This window comes from Hyposmocoma kahamanoa, unplaced genomic scaffold (assembly GCF_003589595.1).
Source record: "Hyposmocoma kahamanoa isolate Upper Pololo Valley unplaced genomic scaffold, ASM358959v1 138, whole genome shotgun sequence".
NCBI classification, from domain to species: domain Eukaryota; kingdom Metazoa; phylum Arthropoda; class Insecta; order Lepidoptera; family Cosmopterigidae; genus Hyposmocoma; species Hyposmocoma kahamanoa.
In genome coordinates, this window is record NW_020653492.1 from 878,962 (window position 1) to 894,494 (window position 15,533).

Here is a 15,533-nt window from a genome sequence, read left to right on the forward strand (position 1 = left end):
CCAAGTGAAGGGACGAACAATTCGTGGGTCTGGTGGTAAACGACACGCAAAGATCTAATGGGCACTGCCACTGCCCGTTACCCTGAGACATAAGTTGATAAGTCCCATGTGCCTGTAATTTCACCAGCACCCCTACTCTTCAAAACCGGAACGCAGTAACGCTTACATTACTGCTTGGCGACAGAAGTAGGTAGGTAAGGTTCCTGGACGAACTCTTTCACAAGGAGTTCTACTGCTAGTATATCAATTAAAATTTTTGGTTTTCTTGAAAACACATGAACATTGTAACCGTGTTTAACAAATTAACTAAAAATATTCGTAAATGAGTCACCACACTTATTACAGCAGAATCGGCTCGAGCCGGTTAGAAAAACCTTTATGTTTTTTTTTTAACGCACACACTCAACATAGCCCCGCACTAGGGAAACCCTGTGTCGCCGGTGCCATGGACACACACATAGACAACCACAAAATACACCCAAACTCACGAGATAAATAATTGTAGGCCATACAACTATTTCTCCCGGCCCGGGAATCGAACCTGGGACCTCTACGTGGCAGTCCGGCATGGTAATCGTTCGGCCACGGAGGCCTTATGTCCATGTAATAAGAGCGCAAAAGTCATAAACTGTGGTTGGCGGAGTTTATTTAATGGTTTATTGCACAGATAAATCATCATCATCATCATCATCATGGCGTCCGTTTTCATACCTTTAACATTGGTCCTATTATGGATCCAAGCGTTGCTCTCTCGTTCTCTCAGGGTTACTCCGAGCATTGTTCTCTCCATGCCCCTCTGCGCAACTCGGAACGTCTAGGCGGACTCTTTGCAAAAGTCATGGTTTAAAACAGATAAAATCACATCTGATAAAAGGAAAACATATACAATAGGTTCTGCGTCTTTGTAAAAGAAATTTATCCTGCGGACCTGAATACATGATACAATAACTAAAATAACGGCCTTACCTGCACAACGAAACAAAAATTATGTAATGCAAAACAATATAAATAGCATTAATGTATTATAAAAAGCGTATTTTATAATATAATACCTAAGATATGTATGAAATGGTGGATAAATAATTATTGGTGTTGTTTACACTATTTGTCACTTATAGTTATTTACTATTTGTAATGTGTTGTTTGTTGACCCCAATAACAAAAAAATAAAAAGTCGTGCGATTCACTTCTGTTTGGGTTGCCTTCTTTTTCGCTCTGATTATTTTATAGGTTTCCCAATTTTTAGGCTCGCCTTAGGCAAGATAAAACAATTTCAACGCTCACCATCACAAAAAATAATTGAAAACACCATTGACTTACAATTATACGGACGTCGGGTCCGCGCTAAAAAGTGTCCGAACTTATAGGGCGTTAAAATCGTACACAGAGCGTCATTCACGCTTTAGTCTTCGTTTGTTCGACTGACAGCGAAGCAAGCAAAATTAGACAGTAATGCGATGACATTACAATTTAAATTCAACGTTTTAGCTTTTTCATATTCCTTTACATGTCACTACGTTTAAATAGGTTGACTTGGGACATTTTTTTCGTGGTTTTTGTATTAGACCCGTCGTCCATTTATTTGTAAGTCAATGGAAAACACGTATTTTTTATATTAACTTAACACAAAAAATCACAAGGAAAAAATATACCAATATGTGTTTTACGTTCGTTTTACGTTTGCTGCTTAATGCGGTTCCTTGTCGGCAAATTCGATGACTCACTTATTGTTCCGATACAAACATTATACTTAAAATTAATTTTTATCGCAATTTTATTTTTGAAAATAACTATATTCACCTGTCGAGTTCTTAGGTTTTCGCGATTGTTGTAACTATCAACCGTGACCATGGGACCCTGTAAAGGGCCCGAAACGTTGATTTATTTGAAAAAAGAAATATACACGATTTAAATTCGGAAAAATAGTTGCATTTCCTATATATTCACCTGTTTGAGTTTAACTGCAATGTTTACTGGTAGAAAATAGTACATACTGTAAGTAAGGTTTTTTCAAAATTATAATTTTATGCTTCTCATGTGAACTTATACGATAAGGCACAATATAATTATTACGAGTATTACTCATCGTGTCCGCAACTAATTTATTTCGTTAACTCGGAAAATACTTGTATCACTTGCGCTGCACCACATAGACAAATGGATATAGTATACCGTTCACTTATGATTGTCAACAAAAAAAATTGAGGGTAGTTTAACCGAATAACACTGACATTGTTGCCGCCCGAGTTAGTAAAATACGCACAAAAAGTTTGCAACCGGCGCGTATGTTTATTGTGTATACATATTTCTGAGAACGATGCAAATATTACTAAAAACCTAACAAATTCCATAGTTTTAAAAGTGGATACATATTTATGATAAAATGATATGGATACATATATTTAACACCAGAGGTGTATACTTTTCACTGGTTGTAGTTTGTTCACTTTTCTTTGAAATAAAAGTATACAATTTTTGAAATAATGTCGTGATTACATATTTTTGAAACCAGCACAAGGTTACATATTTTTGAAATATCTGATGTTTACATATTTTCGAAAATAAGTGAACGTATACATTTCAGTGCACGCGACTGTACGTAAAGTTAACACAGCGCCTACTACTGGACATTTTTAAATTGAACTCCATCGACCAAATCGAAAAGAGAGCTCTAAAGAGTGAATATTACAAGCACTTGACTTTGGCTTTATCTACCTTCTTTTTCTTCTTCCTGACCTTATCCTACGCTAGTTGGGGTCGGCAGAACGATCTAAATTTCCTAAAGCTCTTGATATAATAATAAAAGGCTCTAATGTTGCATATTTAATTTCATTTTACTTTTGAAGCATCTGGGCGAACACCATGGCAGCACTAGCGGTCGGTATAGATCTGGGTACGACGTACTCCTGCGTAGGAGTATTTCAACACGGCCATGTGGATATCATTGCGAATGATCAGGGAAATAGAACTACGCCGTCATACGTTGCCTTTAATGATACAGAAAGATTGATTGGAGATGCTGCTAAAAACCAGGTACCAAAAAGTCAGGACTGGTAGTGATTTTATGGAGTAATCAGGTGCTATATTTTTACTTTATGGAGTTTCATAATCCGAAAGTCCTTTAGTACCTAGGTACCTATTGAAACGTAACCAACTTATTCTTTAATTATTTAATCTCTTAAATATGGAATTATTTTCATTCATTGTTTAATTTTATTCGGTCGCTACGCGAACAAAACATAGTGATCGTCAAATTGCATAAGTTGATTATGAATCGGCACGAACGAACAACTGCAAACAATTGACCTATTTTGAAGAGCGGCAAAATACAATGGACTACTTTTGGCTCCGTGATTGGATTGTCAGGATTTTAATATTTCGAATCCATATTTTGCCTTTGCATTTCTATAAACTTGACTAGCATATTCAGGAAACTCATTTTCCAAAATATGTAGTGTAAAGGAGGGAGGTTCTTCGTCCGTCGGATGAGGTTACCAAAACAAGCCAAGTGAATAGAGGTGGGTGATAAATAACGTCACGATGAAAAAATCACGATGATCCGCCGTCAAACAGTATTATCGTGACTCGTTCCGAAGGAACGACGTTCCAAAGTCACATAGGTGTTCCTCCGTTCCAATAGCTATCCCCGTCACTCACATCACGACATACGTATTTGATACAATACGCGATCTCCGTTCCGCGGTGACTGAGCGCACCACTCGTTATATTTCTTTTCAAATCGGGCCATTTCGGCGATGGGAGTGAATGAAATAGGATGACTTTCTATGCTCATTCACAAGTGTCGTAGGTGCTTACACTACTAGAAAGGGCGGATGAAAAAAATATGCAGCAGTTATTATAAACCTATTTATGAACAAAGTAAAATATTTTTGTAAATTTGTTTTATTATAGGAAGAGTTGGTATTTTACATTTATGTATAATCTACTTTGTGTATTCTACTAGAAATATAATTACATTACACTTTATTGCTATTTTTTACAATCCAAAGATTCGCATTAAATAAGTAACAAACAAAATTACATTAAATACAAAATCGACTTTTTGAATGAAATTGAAACTTATTACAAAGGGAGTAAAAACTTAAATCATTCTATAAAAAACGGCTATAAGTATTAGAAAGAAGCCGGTGGCTAAAACCGTATATCGTGATGTAAGTTATAGGCGTGACAAGGTCAAGGAAGTAACAGTCGTGACAAAATCACGATGATTTATCACTGTGGTTTTTTTGGAACCGGAACGACGACGGTCACGGCGATAGAAATGTAAAGCTATTCCCCATGTCTGCAAGTGAATTGTTCAGAAGACTTTTATTTTCACCTTGTATGTCGCCAATACAATTTCACCCTATATGCGAAGGTCCGGGCAGTTGTTCCCAGAAGGGACTCGACTCCTGTTTGCCTTACTGAGCTGTCTGTATTCTCAGATTTCTCTTCACATTAACAAAATTGTATTCGAGTAGTCACCATTCGAGGGAAAATCTTAACACCGCGATTCAGAAATAACGCCAAATGGGTCAATGCCATCTAGCGGATTCTAAGAGAACTATAGTTCTAAAAGTTAGAACTAAAAGTGAACAATCTGGCTTAAGGCCGTCTATTACATAAAGTAGGTTTGTTACAGTAGTAATTTTCTATTTACGTTGCAGGTAGCTATAAATCCTAAAAACACTATCTTCGATGCGAAGCGATTAATTGGCAGGAAATTTGACGATCCAACGTTCCAGCAGGACAAAAAACACTGGCCGTTTCTGGTGATCAATGACGGTGGTAAACCAAAAATACAGGTAGAATATAAAGGACAAACCAAAAAGCTGTCCCCGGAAGAAGTATCCTCTATGGTTCTATCGAAAATGAAAGAAGTAGCTGAAACGTACCTAGGAGCAAAAGTCAATGACGCAGTCATCACAGTCCCTGCATATTTCAATGATTCTCAGCGACAGGCCACAAAAGACGCTGGGTCAATAGCAGGCCTGAATGTTCTGAGGATTATCAACGAACCAACTGCGGCAGCGCTCGCTTACGGTTTGGATAAAAATTTAACAGGAGAAAAAAATGTCCTTATTTTCGACCTGGGCGGTGGCACTTTCGATGTTTCTATACTAAATATAACTGAAGGTTCGTTATTTGAAGTCAGAGCAACATCAGGAGATACTCATTTAGGAGGCGAAGACTTTGATAATCGATTAATAGATCACTTTGCACAAGAATTTGAAAGAAAGTATAAGAAGAAATTAAAGAGTAGCCCTAAGTCCATAAGAAGACTACACACAGCTTGTGAACGAGCTAAGCGGACGCTGTCTTCAAGCACTGAAGCAAGTTTAGAAGTAGATGCCCTCTTTGAGGGTATTGACTTTTATTCAAAAATCACGAGGGCGCGATTTGAAGAATTGTGTTCTGATTTATTTCGATCAACCCTTACTCCCGTAGAGAAGGCTTTAAAAGATGCTAAACTTAACACGAGAGAAATCCACGATGTGGTTTTGGTCGGCGGTTCAACGCGAATCCCAAAAATCCAAAGATTAGTACAGGTAATAAAGATCATAGATCTTCGTCCCGCTTTATAGCCCACATTAATAATAATCATAGATTTTGTACAGGATTTCTTCAGTGGTAAAACCTTGAACTTATCTATCAATCCGGATGAAGCCGTCGCATATGGAGCTGCAGTGCAAGCTGCTATCCTTGCAGGTTCCAAAGACACTCGTATTCAAGATGTATTACTAGTGGATATCGCTCCATTGTCTCTGGGAATAGAGACGGCTGGAGGAGTCATGACAACACTGATTGCGAGAAACACGAGGATACCTACTTACCAGAAGCAAATATTCACAACCTATTCAGATAACCAGCCAGCTGTCACAATTCAGGTTATATATCTCTAAAATGTCCAAGGTTACAGTCACGTTTATAGTCAAAAAACTGATAAAGCCAAATTACTACTTCAGGTGTATGAAGGAGAACGAGCGATGACAAGAGATAACAATATGTTGGGCACGTTTAATTTGACAGGTATACCACCTGCACCAAGAGGATTACCACAAATCGAAGTAAGTCGTTAGCTTTTATATATATATCATGATATTGCTGATCGATTGTATCCGATAGTTTAAATACTCGGCTTTGGAGCGTATATACAAAAATTAAAAAAACTTTATTCCAGGTAACGTTCGACATCGATGCCAATGGAATCCTGAACGTAACCGCAGAAGATAAGAGCACTGGTCGCTCTCAAGGCATCACCATATCCAATGATAAGGGACGACTGTCCAAACAAGATATACAGAAGATGCTGCACGATGCCGACAAATACAAGGCTGAAGATGAAATGGTTAAAAAGAAGGTTGAAGCAAGGAATGCCCTCGAAGGTTATTTGTTTGGATGCAAGACGGTATGATACTTTTATTTTTTAGCCCCGACGCAAAAAGAACGTTATGTCTGTGTATGTATGACTGTGTTTAGCATGGTAGCTCCTAAACGGTTGGACCGATTTTAATTTAATCAGGTTTGTTCTTACCTATGTTTGATAAACTCTGTTCATCTGTTTAATGATTAACACCAGCTCTTTAGTTATTGTAGTGATCTCAGTCCTAAAATGAATACCTATTTCTATTTTCACTTGTCCGATTGACTTGAAATTGATACACTATGGAAATCCGATGACATTACTATAATATGGTATCCTTGATACATGGAGTATATAACCAGATATAATCGATGCCTCGAATTGATGCCTCTTGTACTTTTTTAACATTTTTGATGCCAGTGCTGAGCACGCGTTTTTCTCCAATACTTAGACCGTAGTCTTGGTTAACCCAATTTAGGGTTGAAAATGATGATGATATGTGTCCATACAGTGTTGCTACGGTATGGTTACCTACCGTAACTGGTTGGTGGTTACATGTAACTGATAGTTGATAATTTGACGTTTTCCAGCATGGTAGCGTTAGTTTCTTTTTTTTCCATTTCAGGGATTTAAATTAATAGCACTGTATGCTTTATTTTAGTTTAGCGTACACGAGTAGAACTCCAACTGCATCGCAACTCGTATACATAAGGAATAGGATAAGTAAAATTTTTACTTTTATATTATTTTCAGGCAGTAGAAGTAGCTGGTAATCGCGTAACAGAAAGTGAGAAGCATACTGTGATAACGGCGTGCAACGAACAGCTTAAGTGGCTCGAACAAAATCCAGACGCGTCGATAGGAGAGCTAGAATCACACTTGAAAACTGCTCAAAATAAATGCCAATCTACTATGATGAAGTTGGTGAATACAACTGGTATTGGCATGGGTCCTCCTGGAGCCATGGCAGGTCCTCCTGGTGGCATGGGAGGTCCTACTGGTGGTATGGGGGGTAGCAGAAGAAGCTCTGGTGGACCTAGAGTCACTGAATTATAAACTACACTTTAACAGGACATTCCTATCAATATTAAAATGAACGTTTAAATGTATAACGATGCTGCGAGCTTATCGTGAGGCAGCAAGGTTTTTTATAATAGTGTTAAAAGAAAAGTATACAAGTTGCTAAATTCTTTGTAAGCAAAAATACGTATTTAATGTCTCAATGAACTCATAGAAAACTGAACTTGAAAAAACTTCCGAAAGTGTAAATTAGTACCTAGCTGTAAGACAAATTTGATTTTAGAGAATATTTTAACGCACTACTGTTACAATTATGAAATTAAATACTACTTATAGAACAATTTTATTCTTTATTTCCTTTGTCCCTTTTGCTAAAAATGACAATTACAATTACAATTAATTGAAAGTTTAATCATTTAAGATAGAAATGAAAAATAAGTAAATGAAACTTTTGGTGTACAATGGTATAAGATTACAGCCAAGTGACAGTTTTGTTTATCGTGTATTTAAGGAGGAAAATAAGGATCGTAGAAAGTATAAAATAAAGACGTTAATTTTTAATATAAATCGTTTATTAGAAAATACAACAATATGTCAAACAAGTTAGTCTACAACATAGGTTCCCAAACTTTTTGGCTCACTGCCCACTTCGGCAAAATGAGATTTCAACGCCCACCATCACAAATTAAAACACGTATTTTTTCACAAAAAATAAAAAGTATTTAATATTATTTGCATTCAGAGAATTTTAACTGCCAAAAAAAGAAAAGTATGTAGTAATGAAATCTATTAAAATTACGTTGTTTTCAATTATTTTTCCGCATTTTCATGAAGAAAAATAAATAAAACAAGCTGAGTCTTGATTGTCACGTTGTGAATTCGGAATTATAGTATAGTGTCAACTGTTAGTTTTGCCAAGGCATATAAATGGCGCTGTCATAATTTTACGAAATGTACATCGCGTATTTTTATTTAACGAGAAATTATTTCCTACGTGCTGTTAAATAAAAAATAAACAATATATTGAAGAGATATGTGTAAATAAATAAGTTTAACTTTTAATCATTACAAATCAATATTAAGACAATAAGACTGATAATAATATTGTTTCCATTGCATCCGTGTAACTATTTTAAGATTGCTAAATTTGACGTAAGAGCAATATTACTTTAATGTTAAAGTCGCTTCATAGTACGAACTGAGTGAATGAATAGTCACAAAGCTGCCAATAAAGCATCATAGTTTTAATATTATAATAAGCTTACTTTAACCGCGTTATGGTACGAAAAGTCAATGTAAGGTTAAAGTAATATTGTTTCATATATAATCGTGGCAATGTTATATTTAAGCTCTTAATCATTAGATAAATCGTTATTTATTTGCTTTATAGCTATACGGTGGGTTCAATATGGCCCTCACGTCGCTGAACGCTATAGCCATCAGGCAGTAATAGCAGGCAAGGAATATGACAATAGCTCTCTATGGGTTATCAGAGCTCATCACGAAGACGATCTTATTCCTGGTAAACTTGCCATCACACACAAACGAGCATATGTTGCTTTTGGAGGCAATGAAGTGATCGTTCATAACTTCGAGGTAAATATATTATGTATAGCTGGTGCACGCGACTTCGTCTGCGTAGAATGAGTATTTCGAGTAGCCTACTGAACTATTATTATAATTTTCGTAGTTTTATTGGTTCTCCATACATACTTTCATAGCCTCATTCACTAACTTTGAGGTTTATTTTAGTGGCAAAAAGTGGCCTATATCTGTTGGGTAATTTTCCGAAAAATTTCAAATTGTGAAAATTTTCCCGGAAAATTGGAAAAATATAGTTTGGAAGGCTCATATTATGTTCTACGTTTAGAAATTATCTTTAGCGTGAATTATAAAATAAACTTGTATAGCTAAAAGGCGCACAAAGAAAAACGAGATTTAAAATGATTTCACAACAGCGGAAAAACGCCTGCAACAACCACACCACTACCACTTGTTGGCTCCATCGTTTTCGTCCAGCATGAACAATATAAAATGGAAATTTTTCCATGACCCAACACTATCCTGTGTGCTTATTCTTGGTCCAATGTATCTATATACCAAAATTAATCAATATTGGTTCAGCGGTTTATTAGGCGTGAAAACGTAACAGACAGAGTTACTTTTGGCAAAGTCAAAGACAAATAAACTTTATTTCACAAATATGCAAATTACACTTGAAATCCTCATACTAATTAAACTCTGCTGCTCATACGTAAGGCAGATTCCCCTGAGAATGTTTTTTTTTTTTCATTTGAATACGTTTATCATTACAATATTTAATTTAAACATCTTAGATCGATTAAACGGGTCACTACCACGGATTTTTGTCATGTCATTATATTATGTCCTCATACCTTCAGTATACAATTTTTGTTTCACTATTGCTTAAAAAACCTCGTAAATGGCAAATTTTGAATGTCAAATGGAATCTTATTATAGAAGCGTATACGTTGCCCCTTAAATGAATTTACTGTTTGAAATTTTGACTTTATGAAGACGACTTTCAAGTATAGATAGTTTATTTTTAATTCTCGTATTAATGTTATGTCTGTCACTTTTTTTCATGAAACAATTAATATTTTCCTTAATATAAATAACATTTTCATACATGTACTGTCTGTCACGTTAGTGTAAAATTTGAAACTTATCTCTCAAACACACTCTGGGGCCCAGATTGTAAATTGCCCTAACCGCACGTTTCTGCAGGACAAAGATTCTATCGCACTTATAATATTAGTTTGGATTTGGTTGGCAACGGCTGTGTTTATTTTTTTATTTATATACATTTATAATTAAGTAATAATAAATAAGTATTAACTCGACAAACAAATCATTTTAACGTATCTGTATTTTGGTTAATTTCAGGTGTTGTGTGCCCCGGCTCATTTAAAACGCTGGAAGCCAGCTAGCATGAGCGCAGTCCCCGCTGGAGCCATCCCAGGTGGCTATGCTAATAAAACTGGGGAAACACTATACATTGGCAGAGCGGAATATATGAACTCTCTTACACCTGGAAAGGTAAGCTCGATTTCGAGGATAGGTCAGAATCCACAGCAAACACTCGAATATATTTAAACCGACCTCGAAACGCGTGACAGAACTTTAATTTTTAATTTTCTTATTAATATTTAAATCTATTTTTGTATTCACTACTACTACATTACTAAGCAAAAACTCTTATTACACTACCCAATATTTAGGGCCCTGCGTGAAGGGTGGGCGTGGCCCCTTGTTATTGAGCCCTAACTCATTCTGAACACGACGGGACAGGGACGACAAGCATAGAAATAAACGGAGAAAAGTTAGACCTTGTTAATAAAGCAGTCTTCTTGGGAGTGACCTTAGATAGTAAACTTCAATGGTTTCCACATATAACTTCTCTGGCCAGCAGATTAAGCTCCGCTGCATACGCAGTCCGCAGAATACGTGAGCTTACCGATGTTAGTACTGCTAGACTAGTTTACTTAACTGCTTCCGTGGCCGAACGGTTACCATGCCGGACTGCCACGCAGAGGTCCCAGGTTCGATTCCCGGGCCGGGAGAAATAGTTGTATGGCCTACAATTATTTCTCTCGTGAGTTTGGGTGTAATTTGAGGTTGTCTATGTGTGTGTCCATGGCACCCGCGACACAGGGTTTCCCTAGTGCGGGGCTATGTTGAGTGTGTGCGTTATTTATTATTTATTTATTTACTTTAGTTACTTCCATATTATAATGTCCTACGGGATTCTCATGTGGGGTAAAGCGGCAGATATTCAAACCATATTTGTATTGCAAAAACGAGCGATTCGTTCTGTGTACCGTCTAGCTAGGCTCTCGGGTTTCTCTCAAAGAAAAGTTTAAGGAGACTGGTATCATGACTGTGGCATCACAGTACATTTACTCAAATATTTTATATGCCCGTAAAAATATACATAATTTCAATAAGAAAGAAGATATCCATAATATTAACCTTAGAGCTAAATCCAAACTCATGGTACCACGATTTCGTTTAACCAAGGTAAACAACTCTTTTATGGGGAACTGTATACGTCAACAAGACTTTTTACAACAAGATTCCGGAGCATATATTAAGTTTATTATTTCCTAAGTTTAAAAACTGCATTAAAAATATTTTGATCGAAAAATCATATCAAAATTGAAGACTACGTGTTAGATAAAGAAGTATGGAAAGACGACATGGCTCCAGAATCCACACAAATTTGATACAAAGTGTATTCCATAGCATTTAAGTTTATTTGAAAAGAACAATCCCTAGAGTTTCTTGCTCGTTCGTCTCAGGGAGGTCAGCGTAGTGAACGAGCAGTAGCTTAAATGTGACGTTTTCAAGTGTAAATTTATTTTAGCTGTGGAATAAATAAACTTAAATTTGACTTTGACTTTGACGGTCTATAGCGTTGTATGTTACTAACATGGCGTCATCGAAGCTTGTTGTTTCTCGATGAAATTGTTGTAAATTTCAAATAAAACTTTAAACCGTAGGTACATGTTTATTAATATAGTCTTTGTGATCTTTTTCCATAAACAGGGCAAGTCTTTGTACATGTCTATCAGGCACATATCTTCTTTTTCTGTACTGTATGACATGTCGATAGCAAAACAAAATGGATGCGCGAACGTGAGGGACGAAACGATATGGCTGCTCTCCGCGTTTCTCGCGCGTCGACTGCACTCCCTAACTGCCCTGTGTTATTACACTGCCTGTGCGGCAGAGTCGGCGCGGTAGATCTGGGGTCTTACCATGAACTCTTATTACGATTCAGTTTAGGACCTAAAATGAATCTTTGTGAGACAGTGCTACATGAAGTGTATATCACCATCCCGCTTTTACGTCGTTACGAACCAATACTGAATTGTAATAAGAGTTCATGGTAAGGCGCCAGGACGCCCTAAGTCGCCTGAATTAGGGAAACTAACTCCTATTACACGTCTCTAAGTTAGAGTCCCTCGAAATTGGGTAGTGTAATAGACGTTTAAAGACTCGAATGTCTTTGAAGAATTTTGTAATTTATTGTTTTTGTTGCGTTTCTGACAAACCAAACCCAAAAACTGTAAAAATAAAATCATTTGCCTTCTCAGGTACATCCCAGCCATCGCTGTTTGTTCGTTTCATTCGACGGCAGAGCAGTGCCTTTCGCACAGTATGAAGTTCTCTGCAGAATCTAATATCGAAAATTTACATATGTTCAGACGATTGTGGAACCAAAATTCATAAACGTTTAGGTTCATAATCTTCTTTTTTATAATATCAAGTGACTTATATATCTATTATATATCTATATTTTAATGAAACTATGAGTAGACAAATCGAAGAAATAAGATATTTTAACTATATAATTAGCTTATTATATTTAAAATTGGATTACGCCCTTTTCTCTTCGAAGTATCGATTATGACATTCATAGAAACAATAGTAAACTGGAACTTCGTCATCCAGAGCCTATGTTTAGATAGGGGCTGATGGTATGTTTGTGTGTGAACAAATATAACTTACCAAAAGATAGGTGTTCTCTCGTCGTTCTCCTTTTCTTTCCTCATGAGGTAGAAGAAGACAGCACTGCCAAGCATGAAGATGAAAGTCTCTCTAGCAGGAGAGCGCCGCAACCAGCCTTTCATTTCTAAAGTGCGAAGCCAGTATTCGAGTACCTGAACGACTAAAACTGTTTTAATTGAAAATTGTGTGCTAAATTAACAGTTTATAAAAATCATCGCTCATAGAGTACAAGGATCATACAAGGATAGACGAAAAAATAATCACCCAATATTTTTTTTAAAATAAAATACAGCAAGTTAAACTTAGGAGTTCATTTCATTTTCTAACATTTTGAAATTTATTCATAAAAATATTTATAAACAACACATTAATTATAACTGACAATTATTTGTTGTGATTTTCTCAGCATTCGTTGACCGATACAGCCTTGAATAATTATTCCATTTTACTACAATTTGAAGAGAGTGCGAACAAAGTCAACGGACATTGGGCAGTGTGTTGGCGATTCATCACTTCGTAGATATAATTAACTACGTACGTTGACCAAAAGGATAATGTTTCAAAATAAATATAAACAAATAAGCGACTCTACGGCCATGAACAGATGCATTACTCCTCCTACTGCATACAAAGCACATAATTAGTCGTCTACAATTATTTGAGTTGGAAACAAACACATGACAATGTGTGAACTTTATGGCACAAAAAAGCTGAGTGTTCAAACCTGCCAAAATATTTGTCAAAAATTAACCCTACAACATTGAATTTAAGGTGTACTTGAGAATTAACAGTCACTTTATAAATATTTAAGTCAGTGTTTGACATTATTTGTATTATGAATAGATAACAAAAAAAGGCTGAACAATAATAATTAAAGATAGAAATCAAATAATTTTAGATATCGCATTAACCACACTATTTTTTATTAGTCATACTCGAAATGCATAGTTTATTTATTTATTTAATAAGGTAGATCCACAGAATACGTATTACACATTCCCAAAATACTTAAATAATCATTTTTATTTCTAATACATATCCCATTAAAGAGTACACAACATTCATAAATTATTTGTCACATTAGATCATTGACTTACAATTATATGGACGTCGGGTCCGCGCTAAAAAGTGTCCGCACTTGTAAGGCGCTAAAATCGTATACAGAGCGCGACACTCCGCTTTAGTCTTCATTTGTTCTACGGACAGCGCGATACTGCGATGACATAACAATTTAAATTTCGAATAGGTTGACTTGGGACATTTTTTTCGTGGTTTTTGTATTAGACCCGTCATCCATTTATTTGTAAGTCAATGCATTAGATTAATAAACAATTTGAATTTGAAATAATTGGAATTGGATTCATTAAATTTGATTTAATTATTGTTTAGGAGCTATATAATTTTACACCATCAATAGGCACTTACTTAATAAATATTAAAAACATTCTTTTATATTACTTTTAAATTACCTGATAACGATTGCAATACACAATGTCTGAACAAAGGCAAGGAATAATGAAAATATCCAAATCTGGCACTCGACTACAAAGCTCCCCATATACCATACTGATTCTATTCACTGGAGAATGGGTACCCAAATTAGTCCTGCTACGTGATATTTTAAAAATGTGAGACAAAGACTTACATGGAACATTATACGGAACCAAGATATTCACACGACGTAAAATTTGTAGAGTCAATAGAGGCATTTACGATTTTATGCAAAAACACAAGGTCATGCAGTTTACGTCTCTTTAAGCTAATTAAATTAAAGTGAGCCAATCGCTGGTTATAAGGACATCTATACGAAATTCCCGGAAATGTGAAGGCCAGATATTTGGTGAAGGCTCTCTGGATTCTTTCAAGCCTTTGAGAGTGAACAGTATATACCGGATTCCAAACCACAATAGCATATTCCAGGCTACTACGAACCAAATAGTCATACAAGAGTTGCCTGGTCCGCGGCCACCTAAAATCTCTTGGGTTCCTTTTTATAAAACCAACTTCCTTGCTGCTTTACAGGTAATACTATCAATGTGTATATCAAACTTCAATCTGCTGTCAATGATAACTCCAAGATCTCATATTTGTGTCACTTCTAGTAACATAGTACAATCAATATAATAATTAATAGCAAAAGGAAGTATTTTCGTAGTAAATTTAATATGTTGACATTTAGTTGTATTAAGCACCATACAATTAGAGTCACACCATCGCTTAATTCCGTTTAAATCATCTTTTTGTATCAGCTTAGCGTCTTCTAGGGTGTGTACCGTTTTATAAAGTTTTAAGTCATCGGCATATAAAGAGAATTTCGAATACTGTATTTCTTGAGCTATATCATTAACAATATTGTGAAAATAATCGGTCTTAAGATTGATCTCTGAGGAACTCCTGACTTCGCACAATAGTAATTTGATACATGTCCTTTAATATTCACAACTTGTAGTCTATCAGTTAAATAAGAGCCAAACCATTGTAGCAGACTGCCATGTATACCTAAGCGTTTCAATTTCAATATCAATAGTTTGGGACTGACTTTGTCAAAGGCACTACTAAAGTCCGTATACACGGCATCAACTTCGAAACCTCTATCAACCTCGGTCATGACATC

The 15,533-nt window shown here is 35.9% G+C and overlaps 1 protein-coding gene across 2 annotated transcripts; it reads left to right on the forward strand.

Moving 5' to 3' along the window:
- Nucleotides 1-2,862: 2,862 nt before the first annotated feature.
- LOC113240389 (heat shock protein 68-like) lies at nt 2,863-7,647 on the forward strand. Of its 2 annotated transcripts, none has more exons than XM_026477679.1 (6): nt 2,863-3,033; nt 4,668-5,549; nt 5,619-5,888; nt 5,967-6,068; nt 6,182-6,409; nt 7,118-7,647. In XM_026477679.1, exons 1-6 carry the CDS (start codon nt 2,863-2,865, stop codon nt 7,418-7,420), a joined length of 1,956 nt encoding a protein of 651 aa, XP_026333464.1. In that variant the 3' UTR covers nt 7,421-7,647. The 2 variants fall into 2 exon arrangements, with proteins under 2 accessions (XP_026333464.1, XP_026333465.1); XM_026477680.1 differs by having other exon boundaries at nt 2,881-3,033; nt 4,746-5,549.
- The last annotated feature ends 7,886 nt before the right edge of the window (nt 7,648-15,533 follow it).

What these genes read in the sequence shown, in the direction of transcription:
- LOC113240389 (XM_026477679.1), top strand. Translation starts at nt 2,863, where the DNA reads ATGGCAGCACTAGCGGTCGGTATAGATCTGGGTACGACGTACTCCTGC. An exon ending in AAATCCAAAGATTAGTACAG is followed by an intron (nt 5,550 to 5,618) that starts GTAATAAAGATC and finishes GATTTTGTACAG; the next exon opens with GATTTCTTCAGTGGTAAAAC. An exon ending in GAGGATTACCACAAATCGAA is followed by an intron (nt 6,069 to 6,181) that starts GTAAGTCGTTAG and finishes ACTTTATTCCAG; the next exon opens with GTAACGTTCGACATCGATGC.